The sequence below is a fragment of the Crinia signifera genome, chromosome 4, assembly GCF_055691185.1.
Source record: "Crinia signifera chromosome 4, ASM5569118v1, whole genome shotgun sequence".
In the NCBI taxonomy this organism is placed as follows: domain Eukaryota; kingdom Metazoa; phylum Chordata; class Amphibia; order Anura; family Myobatrachidae; genus Crinia; species Crinia signifera.
In genome coordinates this window covers 238,698,661-238,719,221 of record NC_139220.1, presented here as the reverse complement: position 1 = coordinate 238,719,221, position 20,561 = coordinate 238,698,661, and the positions used below count along the sequence as shown (strand labels likewise).

General features: G+C 41.6%; 1 protein-coding gene across 1 annotated transcript in view; it reads left to right on the top strand.

The window, feature by feature from the left end:
* Nucleotides 1-20,561, top strand: part of STRC (stereocilin) — an 88,169-nt gene that overhangs the window by 8,670 nt on the left and 58,938 nt on the right. The window contains exons 3-11 of the mRNA XM_083180221.1: nt 5,200-5,306; nt 6,584-6,663; nt 8,716-9,774; nt 9,863-9,887; nt 13,775-15,074; nt 15,650-15,712; nt 17,478-17,588; nt 18,345-18,511; nt 20,258-20,444. Of these exons, the coding sequence (XP_083036347.1) occupies nt 5,200-5,306; nt 6,584-6,663; nt 8,716-9,774; nt 9,863-9,887; nt 13,775-15,074; nt 15,650-15,712; nt 17,478-17,588; nt 18,345-18,511; nt 20,258-20,444 (3,099 nt within the window). The remainder of the gene's footprint in view (nt 1-5,199; nt 5,307-6,583; nt 6,664-8,715; nt 9,775-9,862; nt 9,888-13,774; nt 15,075-15,649; nt 15,713-17,477; nt 17,589-18,344; nt 18,512-20,257; nt 20,445-20,561) is intronic.

The following is a 20,561-nucleotide window of genomic DNA, read 5'->3' as shown; positions in this document are numbered from 1 at the left end:
CTTTCATACTTCAGTAGTCTTCGACTGCACCAAAGCATGCTGGATGCTGCCACCTGGATACTTATGTTGCAGCAATCGTCTGATGTTCCTATAATCATTTACCCTGTACTTGTCCTGTATTGTCTTCAACTGTAAGTCACTGTTCTCCTGTTTTGATTACGTGTGCTCTGTAATTAGGCGCCGTGGAACCCTTGTGGCGCCATATAAATAAAGAATAATAAAATTAATAATAATTAATAAGGGCATTGTGGGAGATTTTATGACATCAACAATCTAAAAACACCCAGCTCCAGGTCTGGCTAACCAGAGGAACAAACACAATTGAAACCATTTAATGGTGGAAATACCAACAATGATGGGGCTTTTTTTTTTTCACTAAAAAGTTGTTATTCACAAACTCTGAAGTATCAGTACAAAGTACAATGTTCAATCAATAAACAAACCAAAATTACTTGTATCAGATTACGGGGGGGATGTTCTAACATTCGCGCCCCCTTACCGCCCCCTATCGCTGCCCGCCGCATTCATAAATATCGCATATGCACTAACATATGCGATAATTATGGCAAAGGACAGCTCTTGCGTTAAGAGCTGTCCTTTGCAGTGAGTCAGCGGGTCCCGACGGCTCTCCCCTCCCTCCCTTACCCGGCGCAGGTGTTGCTGCTGCTGCGGGGGGGGGGGGGGGGGGGGGCTTGCTCTCCTCCTCCCTGCACCCGGAAGAGGATCAGTGCAGGGAGGAGGAGGTCACAGGTCCGGACACAGGTAAGGGGGGGGGGGGGGGCGATGCGGGGCGGCGGGGTCCGTGCAGGGCGGCGGTGAGTCGGTGCGGGGCGTCGCGTTAGAAGCCCATAGACTAGGGGGATGCTTAGTGCATCCCAAAATGCGATAAAAACCCTGATAATGGGTTTTTACTGCATTTTTAGCTTAGAGAATCTCCCCCTACATGAGATAGCAAAATTACATATATCAATGGTAACTAAGCAAAAAGTATAATTAGTCTTTGTTTTTCATCCTTATGAAGGACACGTCTCTCAAAGCCCCAACAGTATGTCAACTAGATTGGCGGGTCATTAGCTAGTTAGAAACCAGGATGTTGGTGTAAAGCATTTAGGGCCAGATGCACTAAGCTTGAAAAGTTATAAAATGGAGAGAGAGATAAACAACCAGCCAATCAGCTCTTGCCTGACATATTTCAAACTCAGTCTGTGACATGGCAGGCAGGGGGCCAGATTCTCTAAGCTTCAAAAGTGATAAAATGGAGAGTGATAAACAGCCACCCAATCAGCTCCTGCCTGACATTTTTCAAACACAGGGCGGGATGTATTAATATACATTGCCGCACAACCGCTGCGATGCTACCGCATATGCGGCTAGCATCGGGTTGCGGTGACGGAAACCTCATTACAGGTATCGCGGGGGTCTCCGTCACCGCAACCCAACGCGCTATACCATTTCATATAGAATAACAGAAGTAGCTGCGGTCATCGCTGTTGCGATGTAGCAGTGTGGCATTTCTGCACCGCAATTGTGACTTTGGCCCGCCAAACACGCACAAGCAGCCATATCGCAACAGCGATGACCGCAGCTACTTCTGTTATTCTATATGAAATGGTATAGTGCGTTGTTCCATTAGTAAGAAGACTTTGGAGAAAGTTATAAAAACATCATCACTTTTGTAGTTATAGTACGCATAACTCATTTCCAGTGCAAATATTTCCTCAGCCAGACAATGGGCAGAGGGAACACGTACTGTATTTCTGGGAAAGATAACAATGATGTTCAGTCTATACTAAGCAAGTAATATCTACATATCTAGAAATATTCAAGGTATCTGTGATCTCTTGTTACATCAGTGTTCCATCCACTAATGCCATATTTGTACAATTGTCTATCTTGGCCTACTTGATATTTCCTGTACTTTATAGTTGTTAGTGTTTCGAACTGTTTTGTTTTTTGTTTCCTTTGAAGGCTTTTCTTACTCCTTTTCCCACCACTGAGACTACTCATGGATGTGTTAAATAGAATACTGTAGATTGTATCTACTATTTTTGTTACATTTAGCAAATCTTGAAAAATGGGACCCCCTTGTTATTTGTAGGACTAGTTATACCCCGGCGGCGCCGCGCTCCACCGTAGCGCAGGTGTATTACACGTACAATAGTGTCCCTTGTTATAGATAGCACAAAGCGTTGAAGCATTGTCTATTGCTTCATAATTACAGCAGATCGTTAAAAGCCTTGAATATCTGCCAATTAGAATACACAATTGTCTGCTTTTATCTGCATCTATCTGTCTGCTTATGTTCAGTGATATCAGAAGTAGGAAGCCAATTACCATGTAGAGCACAAAGCCATCCATCATCCACTCATCAAAGCTGTCTCTATCAAGCGTGTAATATGAATGTTGGCTACAGCTTCTCCAGGCAGCGAGAGGCCACAAGATAAGAGATTTCATAGGGCTTCAGTTTCTTCCAAACATGAGGAATGACACTGCACACAGATCACTTGTTACAGATAGACACTGGAAAAATGACAGCTATCAGTGTCACAGAGACAATACATAGAACCCTTCTTACTGAGTTGTAGCGTAATACTTCTGCCAAATATGCAGTATATCTGATAAATTTGTATTAATTGTCATAGTGTATATCTTATAGCAGTTATACAAATTGCATGTTGACAGCAAAACAGTAACAACACGCTGTCACAGAAAGGCAAGAGGCAAGTTTCTGCTAAACTGTACATGATTCAAATATGGGCATCATTTATTTCCACAAAGGGCCTGATTCATGTTCATTTCTGCGAATTCGGCCCCATTCTGATGTTTTGGGGACTGCGTATGTGCATGTGCAGCCCCCCTGTACGAAAGCCATCGGCTAGTATCACACTCACTTATGCGTCCGCGTGGGTAGGGCATAGCTGCCTACCCTCCTGCGTTCTGCAGGAGACTCCTTGAAATAGCAGCAATCTCCCTCTCTCCCTCATTAGTCCAGCAATCTCCCTCATTTCACTCAGCCCACATTACACTGTTACATTTTTAGGAGAAAAAGTAATGAGAGACAGATACATTTACATTGAATCATCAGCACCATTTCCCAGCACTTTGTAGTATAGTAGCTCTTACTAACTGCTTTGGGATTTGTCTACATTTGGATATACTGTAAGTCATTTAAAAAGATTCCTCTCAGATGTAGCAGTACACACCCACGCTTCTAGGTGCCACGTTCACAATCTCTCCATATATGGAACTAGACACGCCCTTTGGGTGGAGCATGACACACCCCCTCAATGGGGAGCTTTGCAAAATTCTACTACCAACTATAATCTCCCTAAAACTAGTTTTCAAAAGTAGGCAAGTATGGGGTAGGGGGCATGCATAGGGTATCAACAGAGGAACCCGAAGCGTTTTGTGGGCATCCCCATGAAAACACTGGGAGTTCCCCTGGGGCTGATGCTTGATCTTGGCGCCCGCCCCGTCTTCAGACAGGTCTTCGTAAATAAAAATCAGCCTAGACTAACTTTCATTTGCGAACGGGGACAAAAATAACTCAATGGTCGGCGACCATTGAATGATTTTTTCCTCGCTCACATGCCAATGGATGTGTCACTGTATACATCCATTCGCATGCTTCTGATGGGCCTTTATCCGCTCGCTAAGCAGAGAATTACCGCTGCTTAGCGAGCGGATCTGAATCAGTCCCAGGGTATGTTATTTATGTTAATGTTTGTGTTTGGCCTGTGCACTTTCTCTGTAGCTTTGCGGATGAATAATGAATAGACTTAGGGTTTTAACATTTTACATTCGATCCAAATTCTATGCAGTCTGCAATACCATTTATATCCAGTGGTTCAGTTTTTTCTTTAATTCATTTGTTTTACTTTGTTTACAACATCTTAAAGCATCACTGCCCTGAATATACAGTGTAGGCAGCCATTTTTGGAAGCTTAAACATTATTCGCCACAGCCTGCCAATTTACAAGGAATCATACATCACGGTGGGGGGTTTCATTGATATCCTGGCGCTCAGCATCCCGACATCCGCATGCGGACATTCAAATTTCCATTCAAATTTGCCGTGTTTTTGGGAAGTATTCTAACCCTAACCGTAATTGACCCTAATTGACTGCTTCCAAAGCCTATCCCTAACTGCCCCCTTCCCCACAACCAAACCCTAACACTCCCCCAAGTATCTAACCCTCACCCCACTACTAATCAACGGGATCCATCGGGATCTTTAGCACCATGATATTTACTACATCCCCACTATGGTTCCTAAAGTGCATATGGAAAACCTAAAAGAATGCACAAAATGTGTTCAATTAGTTTTGTACTGTATTAATGGTGCAACAAAATGAATACAAAAATATTAATATTAAAGTATTGTTTGTAACTAGGGTAGTAGTTGGTAGGGCACATCGAGTTTGCAAAGAGAGGGTAATTAACACTGAATGGTGCAAGTATGCTCAAATGAATATTGTGTCACAAGCATACTGGCCTGCTTTGGATAAAGCATTTCATGGGGATTGGTGAAAGCAGGCAGTACTGAAGGCTGCAGCGCTTACAAGCAGGACCCTCTTCCCTCAACTTACTTTTCCTTCTCTCACTTATACCATAATCTGCCCCTTCCACTGCCTACAATGGCACATACTATTGGAGTTTTCTGTCCTATAGTTTATTTGGGTATTATGGCTGTTGATGCATCAATGTTTATATGTACAGTGTGAGAATGGGGCATTAAGGGCCACTGGCGGAATGCAGTGGTTGGGGCCCATATTACGGTTATTTAAAGTACTTCTCCTCCAGAGAGCCCCATTCTTTCACAGAAAGAGCCTACACAGTTGGTCAATAAGTCTGTACTTCATACTTGCCTACCCTCCTGGATTGGTGTGGAGACTCCTAAAAACCAGGTCCCCCTCCTGGCCCCCTGGAAGGGTTAGCAAGCTTTCTGCATGCCCCTGGACCCCACATTCACCCACGCAGCCCACCCCCTCCGCTGGTCAAATATCGGCATTCGTGGCTTTATACATAATTCAGTGTGAATTATGTATAAAGCTTGCATTAACTTGTTACTTGCACCTTTCTTCAAAGAAAAAACCACTAATTATCAGAATGAATTTGCTACAAATATAATTACTGTTGATTAATATTGCCGGTCACTGTACTGCTACTTAAATGCAAGCGATGATTTCATTTGCATAGAAAGCAGATGGGAAGAAAGTGAAAGGTGGGAAAGCTGATGGAGATGTTATCCAGTACTGTCACAGTGAGAGAGCAGGTAGTGAGAGGACATGTGACCCACAGGGCAGGTGAGTAAAGTGTGTGAGTGACAGGTAAGGTCTGTAGCCAACTCCTCCTGCAGAGCATATTGCTTGACTGTCCCCTGGGAGATGGTCAGTATGAATAGAGCTAATATCCTCACATATTACTGATCATTAGTAACCTGATCAGACTGAGAGGGTGCTTTCTGGACGAGAGGTGCGGAGAGACGACAGTCATTTCACACTGGGTTTCTTCTAAATTAATACACTATTAGAAATTTACATAAAGAAGCCTTGGATTGTGCAACAGTACATCTAGAAAAGGTGAGTGACTAGATTATTACATTGAATTGCCTGAAATCGAAAAATCATATATTATGTAAAATATTATTGGTACAGTAAACAGACTATTTCACCTCTGATTAATCTAACACTGTTTATTTTGTCTTTGTGACAATTCTCACTATCATTATCTTATACAGGATATAGCGCTATTGTAAAAAGTAAAAACTTACATTTCAGTCTGTACAGGGACTTTTACCGTATCAAGGTCAGATTTAAGTCATTACTAAGTAATCTATAATTGAAGACTGTTGGTCTTTTGTCAAAGTCCTACGTATACTTCCGCCCTATGTTTTATGGATAGGATTTAAAAAAAGTTCAACTTTATTCGTTTTACAAAATGAGTTGCTTGCTATAAGCCCAGACTCCAAAACTGAGAGCTGGTGCACTGTTAATGAAAATGCCTGTTTTTTAACTCTTGCATATGAAACTCCCCGAATCGCAGACCATTAAATCAGCAAGTGGGATCCCCAGAATTAATATTTCACGTTCATAGGTTAGCAAAAAAATGTATTTAATTGTGATAATTCCAGTTTTGTTAATACATGATGATTAAATATTATTTTGCATACCACTAATTGTATTTTATTTATAACAATCTACATATTATTTTTTATCTTTTTTTTTCTTATCGCCTGTTAAATCAGAAAAAAAAAATGTTTTATGCAGAAATTAGATTTTTATTTTATTGAAAGCTTTATTTAACTTGTGTCCACAGTTAACCATTTTAATGACTGCCCTGGACCTAATATTCTCTATAACAACCTCTCTCATCCGTCTTTGAACAAAGTATAGGTTTATTCCTTCGCAAGAGATTACTCAATTTTGTAGCTTCTGCAAATTGAATTCTAATTAAAAGAAATGACACTGCTGTGCTCTATTAATTGTAAGAAGTTCATGCTTTCTCTGGCTTCTGTTTCATGTATCTAGTTAGTGGAAAGTGTAACGTGAGGACTGAGTGTAAATAATGGTTGTACCTCCAGAAACTGCTCAGGTGAGGAAAACTGTTCTGATGCTCAGGTGACGGATCCTTCATGTCATGTTACAGCTCCTGTTTCCAAACGTACGGATCGCAATGGAGAGCCACGGATACCCGGAGATATGATCCTCCAAGTTACATAGGAATCTTCATCCCTTATTGGCTGTCTGGTATCACAACCAGGATATGGCTATACAAAAATTGTTCCTGTGGATGCTGTTGGTGTTCTTAACACATGCAAGCCAAGGTATAAAAAAATATACTAACTATACTATATATTTAAAATTGATTAATGGTCAGTAACTAAAGAAGTGAATGTCTCAAATATATGGAAGCTAGCAGAGAGCAACTGCTAAATGATTATCTGAGTAAAAAGAGCATTTGAATTAGGTCAGCACAGTTCACTCTTTTACCTGTTGTGTTATACCATCATATCAATCATTTATCTTAGTATGAAGGTACAGTGCAGGGCCCATCTGCAATCCCTGGCAAATACCAAAAGGGCTGATGAGCCAGTTTGGGCATACAGAAAGACCAGGGCTGGTCTCCTCTCCTCTCATCCCCGCAGAAGGGATTATATGATTGCTTTTTGAACCATGTAATCAATTGACCATCAATTGACTGAGATATACATATACTGCATCTGTCCCAGCTCTATATAACAAATAAAACCATCTCAGAACATATATTCACCAATTATTTTTTTTGCTTTGTAAGGCACTAGAAGGAAAAGGCATACATACTGTAAAACAGGTACATGCAAATAGACAGATGTGAAAACAAAGGGCTTGAGAGAGCTTACAGTGTAGTAGGGAAAGACCAGTGTTGCGCCGATAGTAGCATCTCAGAATGGGAGTTTAGGGCCTTATTTTGGTTCATTCTTTCTGACAAAATCCTTCTTAGATGGGTAAAACCATGTGCACTGCAGGTGGGGCAGATGTTACATGTGCAGAGAGAATTAGATTTGGGTGGGGTTTTACTTCAAAGTGAGATCTATATTGCAGTGTAAAAATAAAGCAGTCAGTATTTTCCCTGCACAGAAACAAAATTACTCACCCAAATCTAATTCTCTCTGCACATGTTACATCTGCCCCCCCTGCAGTGCACATGGTTTTGTCCATCTAAGAAGGATTTTGTCAGAAAGAATGAACCAAAATAAGGCCCTTAGTGAGGATGTAAAGTAGTAGTAAAGTTGGGAGTAATACAGGCTCTAGCAAAAAAAATATTTTAATCCCCCCCCCCTCCACCTCACCACTCGACCCTATACCATCCCACCTCCTCCGCAGCCTCTCTCCTTCTGCCTGTTCCCAACTTGCCCACATCCTCAATCTCTCCCTCTGATCTGGCACTGCCCCCAGGGCTGCCATCAAAAATTGTGGGGCCTAGGACTGATGAAATAGGCAAGGACACCCCCCCTTGTTGAACCCTGGGTGTGTCTGGTGAGACCTCCCGTGTCTACAGCACTGGCCACACTATTCAACCTCTACAGGTACTGTATATGGCATTCATTATGACAAAATCATTCAGTGGTTATGCAATATATGTGCTAGCAATGTCCGCTGTCGTCTGTACACTCAATTTTGATAAATGTCACTAACTACTAGGAACAAATTGTGCAGTGTGTATATTACCAATGACAAATGGTATGTCTTCACTTATTCAAATTATGCGGAAGTCTAACAATTTGCCAGTGTTAAACGACTCCGGTATATCATTTGGTCATTTGTAAAGTTGCTCAGTATGTATAATTCAGACCTGATCGCACATTTTGTTTGCAAATGGACAAAACCATGTGCACTGCAGGCGTGGCAGATGTAACATGTATAGAGAAAGTTAGATTTAGGTGAGTTATTTTGTTTCTGTGCAGTGTAAATACTGTCTGCTTTACTTTTACACTGCAATCAAGATTAGTTTGAACACATCCCACCCAAATCTAACTCTTTCTGCGAATGTTACATGTGCCCCACTTGCAGTGTACATGGTTTTGTCCATTTGCAAATAAAATGTGCCCTGCAGTCAGATATGAATTAGGCACATTGTGTCATTTGCATGATGTCTAGTGTGTACCCAGCATAACATATATATCATGTTAGCATGCATTGAGTAATATATTTGTTATTATCTTGATTAATATAGGCAACCAGGAAGGGAAGCCAAGTCATTTTGAAAAAATTCTTTCAATCTTGAAATCAAAACTTAATCATCCTCTTCCCGCAATGCCAAATTTCAAGGCAAAACTAAATACGACTGACATACACACTCTGCTGGATCAAATAGCAATCAATTTTGATTCACTTTGGATTACACCAAAAAAGAATCCATCGCTCTTCGATAGTCAAAGAAACAAAGCAAATCAAAATCGTCTGTCTGAATTCCTGCACAATATTTCCACGTACCTGCAAAACCAAGAATCCCATGAGCCGGAACCTGAGAACTGGGACAAGCTACTTCATCAGTTTCTCCAGGTGCCAAAAGAGAGGTCTCCGACAATCCCACTGCTGAAGATGCAGGACTTCCTTGTCGCTCTCAGAGGGAGTCAGAACTGGAGCACTCTCTTAAGCTATATACAGGTCATCTTTAACTCAATCAGCAAAAGCCAGAATGCCGTCCAGCTTTTAGGGCAGAACTGGGAGATGCTCATTGGAATACTGGATACTTTGTTTCAAGCTTTCCTTAGTGGAACGTTAACACAGACTGGTGTAACACTCCAAGGGGTATTTTGCTCCCTGATGGGCCAAAATAACTGTAACTTCCGTCCTGATCATTTTCTAAAGCTTATGTTACCCTTTGAGGCAATTAACTGGAGGCCAGTCATCAATATGCAGACAGGAAGTTCTGTTGCGTCACATGGCAGATATAGGCCACTTGGCATACTTTCTGAACCCTTAAAAGACAAACATGACAACTCCAGCAGACTTGGTTCTGGGCCAACACAGGAGGAAGTACAAAATGTCCTTGAAATTTTTTACCGCTCCAGGGAGAAGAAGACCAAAGCTGTTGATTCAGATGGGGCTGGAGACGAAGTTGTTTGGGAAGTACTAGAAGAACTGCGCCAAAGTCTTATTAAAAAAATGGAGAGGTCTGCGTATGATAACTTAAACAGGAAAGTCTCCCGCATGGCAGGGACACTGATGAATAGGGTGACCTCAGTACTTGGGGAACCTTACTCTGATCAAAATGGAAAATGCTCAGTAGGTAAGTAATTTACAACAGAAAAACAGCTGGGAATTTCTATGTTCCACTATTAGATGTAAGCTCACAGCACAAGTTTTATTTCTTTCAGGTAACCTACAACAGCTGCTCCTGTGGTAAGTTCTGAAAGAACACAATAAATCATGTCTGTGGGGATTATAACTATTATTTCCTTTTAAAATAGTTTGTACCAAAATGAATATGTAAGATATTAGCTAGTATTGTTTGCTATAGTCTGTTTATTAAATAAAAAGCCAAATAAATGTTCTGGCTAATACTAGTTAGGGATAATATTAACAAACCGTTTGGTCAATGGTCAGAGTTTCTCAAAGGAGGTCCTCAAGGCATACCAATGGTTCAGGATTTAAGTTTATCCATGCTTGGCCACAGGTGACTTAATTAGCACCTCAAACAAAGCCTTACATTAGCCTCACCAACCTGCTCATTAAGTCAATTTACAAAAAAAGAGAGAAAGGTGTGTCGCTGGGTGATGCACCTGAAGAATGATTCATTTAAAATGTAACCTTTACTAGTTATATTGTTAAAAAATGTAGCGAAGTATTAGACACACAAATCACACAACACAAAGTGAATTTAAAAGGGATAATATACCCAAACTCTGTATTCTCCCCTTTCTGATCTCCCACTAATATCAGTATGGTGTTTTATTGTGTCATGCACCCGCTGGTATATGTAATAATAATTGTTAGTGACAGGTGTGGGAGCAGACTCAGCTGTCAGCCTGGCCGTATATATCCAATGTAGGGATTATACCCTTATCAGTGGGGTATTGGATATTTTTATAATCCACAAATATAACAATGGCGGGAAGCGGGTGAGTGCGCAGTCTGTATGACAGACTGGGGTGAGGCGCATGAGAAGAGCGCCAGCAGTCTCAAATCTGTCACGAGGATCAGTGTATCTCGGTGTGGATGCCACACACCGTGACCTCTGACGCGTGCCCAGTGGAGACTGGCGCACGTGTTGTACTGCGGCTCAGGCTGAATTACAGTTTTACTTATATTTACACATTGGTATGTGGGGAGTCACAACAGATGCTGACAGGGTCAGCGTACGTTTCGCTTAGAGAGCTTCATCAGGACCAGGTCCTCGTGACAGATTTGAGACTGCTGGCGCTCATCTCATGCGCCTCACCCCAGTCTGTCATACAAACTGCGCACCCACCCGCTACCCGCAATTGTTATATTTGCGGATTATTAAAATATCCAATACCTCACCGATAAGGGTATAATCCCTACATTGGATATATACGGCCAGGCTGACAGCTGAGTCTGCTCCCACACATGTCACTAACAATTATTATTACATATATCAGTGGGTCAACACTTTTGTTGGTAAGCTGTTCAATCAGAGGTGTGTCATTCAGGTGCCAAAAGGGAGGGGTAATTCTGTCTAGGAAAAAACATTTTGTATCCCAATTGCACACTGAATGAGAAAATAACTACATATTAATCAGATAATACAGAGATCTTGGTTGCATATATCTGCAGATATAGGGCTAAGCCCCCAGGCCGGACGTCAAGGCCTCTCTGTCACTGGGGGTCCCTAATACTGGGTATGGGTCTGGGGTGTGGGCCCCCAACATGCCGACACAGGCTGAGTACTCCAGGGCAGCACACAAATGAAAATTAGTAAGGGTTAATAAGAAGCACATAAGTGCTATGTAGGGAAGTGAAGGTGGAATTAAAATACAAAATATATACAATGTGATAGGAAAAATAAGAGTTAATAAAGTGTTAGGGTGTGCTTACCTGGAGCAGACCAGCCCTACCAACACAGGGGGCACCACATTCCCAAACCCATCCCATAATCAATAACATATATGTCTGGGCTTAATAGCCCAGTGTAAGGCCACATGATAATGGCGTAAAACGTCTGAGAGCCAGCTTACCTGGAGATACCTCTGGCTTCTCCAATGGCACTCAGGTGTCAGCAATCCCTCCTAATGCTGACCCATCTATGCCTCTCACCTGCACAACACTTTTGTTGGTAAGCTGCTCAATCAGAGGTGTGTCATTCAGGTGCCAAAAGGGAGGGGTAATTCTGTCTAGGAAAAAACATTTTGTATCCCAATTGCACACTGAATGAGAAAATAACTAATTATTAATCAGATAATACAGAGATCTTGGTTGCATATATCTGCAGATATAGGGCTAAGCCCCCAGGCCGGACGTCAAGGCCTCTCTGTCACTGGGGGTCCCTAATACTGGGTATGGGTCTGGGGTGTGGGCCCCCAACATGCCGACACAGGCTGAGTACTCCAGGGCAGCACACAAATGAAAATTAGTAAGGGTTAATAAGAAGCACATAAGTGCTATGTAGGGAAGTGAAGGTGGAATTAAAATACAAAATATATACAATGTGATAGGAAAAATAAGAGTTAATAAAGTGTTAGGGTGTGCTAACCTGGAGCAGACCAGCCCTACCAACACAGGGGGCACACATGTTGGTAGGGCTGGTCTGCTCCAGGTTAGCACACCCTAACACTTTATTAACTCTTATTTTTCCTATCACATTGTATATATTTTGTATTTTAATTCCACCTTCACTTCCCTACATAGCACTTATGTGCTTCTTATTAACCCTTACTAATTTTCATTTGTGTGCTGCCCTGGAGTACTCAGCCTGTGTCGGCATGTTGGGGGCCCACACCCCAGACCCATACCCAGTATTAGGGACCCCCAGTGACAGAGAGGCCTTGACGTCCGGCCTGGGGGCTTAGCCCTATATCTGCAGATATATGCAACCAAGATCTCTGTATTATCTGATTAATATGTAGTTATTTTCTCATTCAGTGTGCAATTGGGATACAAAATGTTTTTTCCTAGACAGAATTACCCCTCCCTTTTGGCACCTGAATGACACACCTCTGATTGAGCAGCTTACCAACAAAAGTGTTGTGCAGGTGAGAGGCATAGATGGGTCAGCATTAGGAGGGATTGCTGACACCTGAGTGCCATTGGAGAAGCCAGGGGTATCTCCAGGTAAGCTGGCTCTCAGACGTTATACGCCATTATCATGTGGCCTTACACTGGGCTATTAAGCCCAGACATATATGTTATTGATTATGGGATGGGTTTGGGAATGTGGTGCCCCCTGTGTTGGTAGGGCTGGTCTGCTCCAGGTTAGCACACCCTAACACTTTATTAACTCTTATTTTTCCTATCACATTGTATATATTTTGTATTTTAATTCCACCTTCACTTCCCTACATAGCACTTATGTGCTTCTTATTAACCCTTACTAATTTTCATTTGTGTGCTGCCCTGGAGTACTCAGCCTGTGTCGGCATGTTGGGGGCCCACACCCCAGACCCATACCCAGTATTAGGGACCCCCAGTGACAGAGAGGCCTTGACGTCCGGCCTGGGGGCTTAGCCCTATATCTGCAGATATATGCAACCAAGATCTCTGTATTATCTGATTAATATGTAATTATTTTCTCATTCAGTGTGCAATTGGGATACAAAATGTTTTTTCCTATATATCAGTGGGTGCATGACACAATAAAACACCATACTGATATTAGTGGGAGATCAGAAAGGGGAGAATACAGAGTTGGGGTAAATTATCTCTTTTAATTCACTTTGTGTTGTGTGATTTGCGTGTCTAATACTTCTCTACATTTTTTATCAATATAACTAATAAAGGTTACATTTTAAATGAATCATTCTTCAGGTGCATCACCCAGCGACACACCTTTCTCTCTTTTTTGTAAATTTGTGTCTTTTGGTTTCCAGTGATAGCACACCCTCTCTCATCTAAAGAAATATTTCAGAAAATAATATATGAGGGTCCAATAACAAAACTTAAACTTTATATATCCCTGTGCGACCTTTTCACCCCCTTTTTCCAATACTGCTCATTAAGTAATTAATATTCAGTGCAAAATGTTTTAGAGCAGACAATATTTATGTTCCCTGGCTTGTAATTTGAAAATGTATTGGGAAAAAAAAAAGGTTTTATTTCTGCTTTTCACACAGGGGAATAAAGCATAATATAACTTGGAATATACAAACTCTCGGTTTTACATCAACAAAATTCCCATCAGCTCCTCCAATCCTGACATGTGGCAAGCCTGCTGGGAGAATGGAAGATACAGCACATAATATCAGCAAGAGATCGCAGACTGATATTTGGGAGGATCCCCAGCCGTATACAGAAGTACTGGAAGCTGTATGCAATGACACCATCCCTGGGCTGCCAGGTGTCTCTAACTTCACAGTGTTCCTGTATTGCAATGTGTACAATGCCACCGGGTACTCCATTCGGTCCACTTACGACCTCCGGGGCGCCTGTACTGATGCAGCTTGGTACCTCTCTTCCATGGAAGAAGACTCCTTTTGGGTGTGGGTATGTAGGGAATATTTCCCACTGGAATTTAATGTCACTGTCTGCAAAAACACATCATTTCCAAGGAACAGCCTAGACCCAGCATTAATGAGTGACCTATGTACTAATGTTTACAACAACTCAGAGATGGTCAGGGAGCTAAGGAACAACATACGGTGCTCTGACACCTGGCAGGGGTTGTCTATGAACCCCAAAGCTTTGAAAACATGTTTCTTTGAAAATAAAACGTTTTTGATGGACAAACTGTGCAGTAATGTCTCCTTATCTGACATGCCAGAAGACAGTCGAGCTTGGGTGTCCTCATTATGCCACAAGCAAATGATAAAAGCTAACATGCTCAATAGAACTGGTTCCTCTTGCAATTATAAGGCTTGGGACCGAAACGCCTTCAGTAACGTAACATTGGTGGAAGACTGCAAAGGGATAAATATTCAGGATTTTAAGGCCCTTGTGTGCACAAATGCGTCTCTATATTTCTCTCTGAAATCTGCCCATCCCTGGATTGTGGACCACTGCTGGAAAAACGTTTCTTTAGATGGCAAATGTTTTCTTCAGAGACTGGCAGATGTTCTACCACTCTCTTCAAGCTTTGATTCTTCTCAGCTGTGCAGAAATCCTATCTCCTACATCTTAGGCCTGGTCTCCCATCTTTCCCAGTGTGACAGCGAGTCATATGGCTGGGCTCAAAATGTACAATATCTCCTTAAGATGCTTGGTTTTCTCTTCTCTCTCTCCGATTCAGATCAGATAGGTAAGGAAACAAGGGATAGACTGGGAGAAGCCATTCTCCTCTCTAGCCTGCTGGATAATAGCTCTTTCTGGGCTTCTTTCAAGATGAATTCGTCATTGAGCATCCTGGAGACTGTGGAAGATTACCTAGAGAAAGAGAGTAGTGAATCTGACAAGGAAGATCTCCTCAGCTGTTTTAGTGTGAGTTCCCGCCTTTTATATATACCAATACATATATATATTATAGATTAATGCAAATATTATATCAATGTATCTATTTGTGAATGCAAATATTATATTAATACAACTACATATTAATGTAAATTTTATATTCAGGGCAGCCGAGAGGTATGCCGGGCCCTGGTAAAAATGTTGGGGGAGTGGCCTAAGTGCGGGAGTTGTGGTCACCTCCCGCGCTTAGGCCACGCTCCCAAATTGTTTAGAGGGGGGTGAAAAAAACTCTAAGCTCAGCAGCACACACCTACAGCATGTGCTGTGTTGACAGCAGGCTCAGCATGAGCTCTCATGCTGTCAGTAAGACGCTCATGCTGAGCCTGCTGTAGAGGTGTGGGCTGCTGCCTGGGAGGGACTGAGGGGGAAGGTGGGGGGGTTAATTAGTTCCCGGGTAATTAGTACCCCCCCCCCCCCCTCTTGGCTGCCCTGTTTATATTACTGCATCTACATATTAATGCTATCTCAGCACCCTGTCATCAAATGTAGAAAAAAGCTGAATAACTTTGCACATGTGACTGATTATGTTCACCTGTGTCTGACAGCCTGTACTGTGGGAGCTCATCCAGAAGGAGGAAAATGCATCTGCCTCTGAAATTCTTCTGCAGGTATTGTGTCATGTAGTGTGTAGCTCATGGAACAAGCCTGTCTTGAATTGAGCCAGGGTTTCTTAAATTGTCCCCCTGCTGCTGCCAGTCTTTAATGATTACATGCTAATGACTGTAAACATATTCTTGAAGGTGATCATTCTTAATTGTTAGAGGTATTTTATTCTTTAATTATAAAGAAAAAAAATCCTATTTTGAGTTTAACAGACATACTAACGGCATACCCATAATGCCATGCACAATATAGTTGTCCAAGTATTGGGAAAATTTGCATTTGTTCAAAATTACACCAGACTTCACAGTATTGGCAATAGGCACTTGACAACGGATGCTAGCACGTTATATACTGACATCAGTTATTCACCGCGTATCCACTGGTCCTATTCATATCTGGACTGCCCCTATCTTCCCAAGTATAGTTATGCTGGCCTGAATATTATCCTTTTAGGACCACCAGACTGCCATGTCAATCCAGGTTGATCTGTAGCGTGAAAGCACCATTGACCAAATTCCCGGGTCGAGCAACCCAGCATTTCAACCCTGGTCACAACCAGGATTGAACTTGGCTCTGACACAGGTTGCTGTGCAGTGTGAACCAGTAACGCTGGTCAAGGGACTGGGGTCTCGGTCACAATATAAAGGAGGCGGCGCTTGGAGACTCCAATCACTGCCTCCTCCCCTGCCCCCGATTATGTGCCGCTGTTCCACCCCGCCCCCTTTCTGACGTCAGTGACCCAGCTTATTGCCAGGTCACTATGGTGTCTAATCCATTGCAAATGCTGGGTCACTCCCGAATTGAACCCTTGTCCTAATCCCGGGTGCAAACGGGCATTTGCGGTGTGAAAGGGGTATTACAGAGCTCAGACAATCCTACTTTAGTATAGTGAGCTGTGTTCCTGTGAAATATGTAGCCTCTCATGTTACATCTGCCCCGTTTCGACCATTTGCAAACAAAATGTGCCCTGCGATCTGAATTAGACCCCCTGTTGCTATGCAAGGGGTGCAAGTGCATTAACTTTTTTATGTGTATGGAAAGTACTGACTACATGTGGATGCAGCCAACAAAATCTGATAAATTGTTGTTTTTAGAACAAAAAAAAGAACAGGACGTTATCGTTGGGTGCACTACTTAAAGACGTCATGTTCTTTGTTTGTTCTGATACTCCATTAATCGATGTAAAGCAGCATGCCTGTCAATACAAGAAATACAGGGATATACACTGATTTACAGACTAGAAGTTTTATTTTTCTATTTTAACAGCTTTGTCTTTTCCACTGAAATCTAGAATTATGCTAGGACACGTTCCGATTTATTATTTCTCATTTTGAAATTAGTTTTGCCTAATTTAGCTCTCTCTTTTATTTGTGCTCTTTTGTTACTTGCTTCTATAATGTATTTGTGTCAGATCTAGAGTGGGATGTACAGTATCTTACCTTGAAGAGAAATAAAGTACCAACCAATCAGAGTCTGTTATTTTCTAAATTCAGTCTGTAATATGGCAGAACCAAAATGGTTGGTACTTTATTTATATCCACGGCTTGAAACATCATATTGTCTGAGCAAATGGTTTTATACATTACTGAGGAATAAAAACATAATAAAAAAACAATGAATCAATGTATATGGTATACTGGCCACATGTCATCTTCTACTTTCATTACGTCCAGTTTTGTGATGTTCACACTTCATAATTAACCTCTGTCTATGGTGTTTCTGGTTTCATCTTGGTGGAACTGAATGAGTGACACATTTTTTTAATGACAGGAATACCTACAGATGCCTAGAGAAGGTTTTCAGAAAGTCCTGATGTCTGCAGAAAATGATGCAGTGGAACGTTTTCTCTCACTGATGCATCGGTCCTGGCCGAAAATTCAGGTAAATAGGAAATACAGCTACACAGATAATATATGGTAATGAAGCATACAATATGGCCCTTATTCAGATCTGATTGCAGTACAAATTTGTTCTCAAAATGGGCAAAACCATGTGCACTGCAGTTGGGGCTGATGTAACATGTGCAGAGAGAGTTACATTCAGGTGAGTTATTTTGTTTCTGTGCAGGGTAAACACTGGCTGCATTATTTTTACACTGCAATTTAGATTTCAGTTTCAACACACCCCACCCAAATGTAACTCTCCCTGCACTTGTTACATCTGCCCCACCTGCAGTGCACATGATTTTGCCCATTTTGAGAACACATTTGTAGTGCGATCAGATCTGAATAAGGGCCTATGGGTATATTGACTGTGCATACTGTACTTTACAGTCAGAGGCCCATATGCAGGCTCCGTCTGAGCCAAGTGCTGGTTTGTGCAGCTACTGTACATGCAGGTCTCCAGGAACATGGAGCCTATGCCATGTTCCTAGAGATTTCTCTATTGCACATGCACAAAACTGGGAAAATGCCTACCACACCATTTTTCAGGTGATTTCTACTGTTCTGCAGTGCCGACTAATGCTGGTCTCCGCAGAGATACAGCAAGTTCTGATTATGGGTGCAGGTGTGTGGTGTGGGTCCATTCTGCACCCATTATAGCTACACCAATGACTACATTAATAAAATATCATTATCTATACGAATGTCTAAAATGTTTTATTTACCTAACAAAATGTATATGTCCTTTCTGCAGGTGTCTCGGCCAGATGACAAAGGATTAGAGACTCTGACCTCCATGGTCATGCAGAAATTTCCGCTCTTAACACCTCAAATATTTGTGGATCTTTCCCAGTTCATTCAATTTATGTCCATATCTGACATTGTCAGCTTCCCAATCTCTTTATTGGCCAATCAGAGCGTGTAAGTGGGACAAAAAAAGTAGGTTGTATCAGGCACTTATTTGCATATTTAAATGTTTGGTTTAAGTCTTTGGGTGAAACTTAATAGGATGAGAGATTCAGATGGGCCCTTATTCTAGTTGACTCGGACGATGCGTATTTTCAGACGGCCACTGAGTGTTCTTAGCCCAGCCTACCGTACGGATCGCTCACACCGTCCGAATGCGGTAAGATGCATGTGAAAAACCGGGTTACCATACGTATGCCCAGCGTTTTCGTGGGAACGCCCATGAAACGCGGGGCATACGCATATGGTATGCCCAAACAGCCCTTCACACCCCTCTCCACCCCCTGCTCGGATTGTTCCAACCGATCGTTTTCTGTATGGAATTCACACTGTATTCGGACGTGCGCAGCATTCGCACATGCACAGAAACGCCTCTACACATGCGCAAACACAATACATCGGCCGTCCAACCCAAACACGCAGCCGTCCGACTCAATCACAATAAGGGCCAAAGTGAGAGATTTGGTAAGAAATCTCCAGTGTTTTTAAACCAGTGTGATTTTGCAGTGTAAATGATTGCCACTTTAAAAAATTGGAGATTTCTTACCAAATCTCTCACTTTCTGAATCACTCATCCTATTAAATTTCATCCATTATTTTTATACTTAATCAAATCTGTATTTGTAGATTAGGTTGGGTGAATGGCGATATTTTGGTCAATCGTTAGCACCAGGGAGGGTATTTTGCTGCTTGTTTTGTAGCAGCTGTCTATTAACCCAGGGAAGACTAATGAGTGTTTGCATAGGCACTCACAGGGAGTTTGAAATAAAACTTACCTTTTGGAAAGTACATTTTGGCCCAGAACAGGTTTAGGAACCCAGTCCCAGAACTGAGTTCCTTCTGGTTCCTGCTAAAAAATAGCACTGTATGTATATCAGGTAAAATTTACTTATTACTGGGCAGATGTAGATAGATTTTGTGTACTGTGCATGTGTACCAAACTGTGTTTGTATATAGATTTAAGCATCTTCTATAAATGCAGCCCTGTACGTATGAAGAGTTGGGCAAGCATAAATTGAGACCATGTGCGATTTTGGTGTTTTCAATTAGAAAACATCTGAATGTGAAATTTTTTGGTCACTGCAAAACGTGCGATGTTTACCACAGAATGCACACTACTAAATGTGCGATGTTTGCTAAACATACGATTTTGACCGGCTTACAAAAAAAATTGCACATTCTAAATAATCGCACCTCATTACATTTCGCCCCATGTGTACTGCTAAATTTTAACCAGCAGCTCTATGTAGTCATTTCTGATTGTATCTTTGCTTATTGACTTCATTGTCTGATAGGGCCTTGTTCATTAGCAGATGGCCATCTATTTGAATAACTTGTGTAACTTCTGTTTGAGTTACTTATATATATATATATATATATATATATATATATATACTGTATATGTGGAGGGTTTTTAAGGTTGTTTTATGTGGAAAATGCAACTTTCTCATTTACTACTAACAATGTGAAGCAGTATTTATAAGGCCTAATGTATGCTTGTTTTTGTATTATATGTTGCATGAGATATGTGCAATTCATCATGCACACAGGTATGGGTTTTTTTGTATAATCAGTTTCTATTGAATATTAAAAGAAGTAACAGAAAATTCACTATGTTTTTTGCAACAAAATATGACCTTACATGTGCTCATCGGTTCTAAATACTTGGCTATTATTCTGAAAATGAATCATTTGTTGTAGATTAGATGCAATCAGAATCCACAGCCCGGACATGAAGATCGCTCAGAAGCGCGCATTTGCCAAACGTCTTCTGCATGATAACATTTTCGGTGACATCGCAACATGGCCTCCATACTTCCTCCGCTCCATCCTGCCGCTGCTGCCTCACCTGCCAATTTGTCACTTTGTACAGCTCAGTTCTGATCAGGTCTGTGTGTACCTTTGTGTATAGTATATAGCTCAGTTCTGATCAGGTCTGTGTGTACCTTTGTGTATAATATATAGCTCAGTTCTGATCAGGTCTGTGTGTACCTTTGTGTATAAT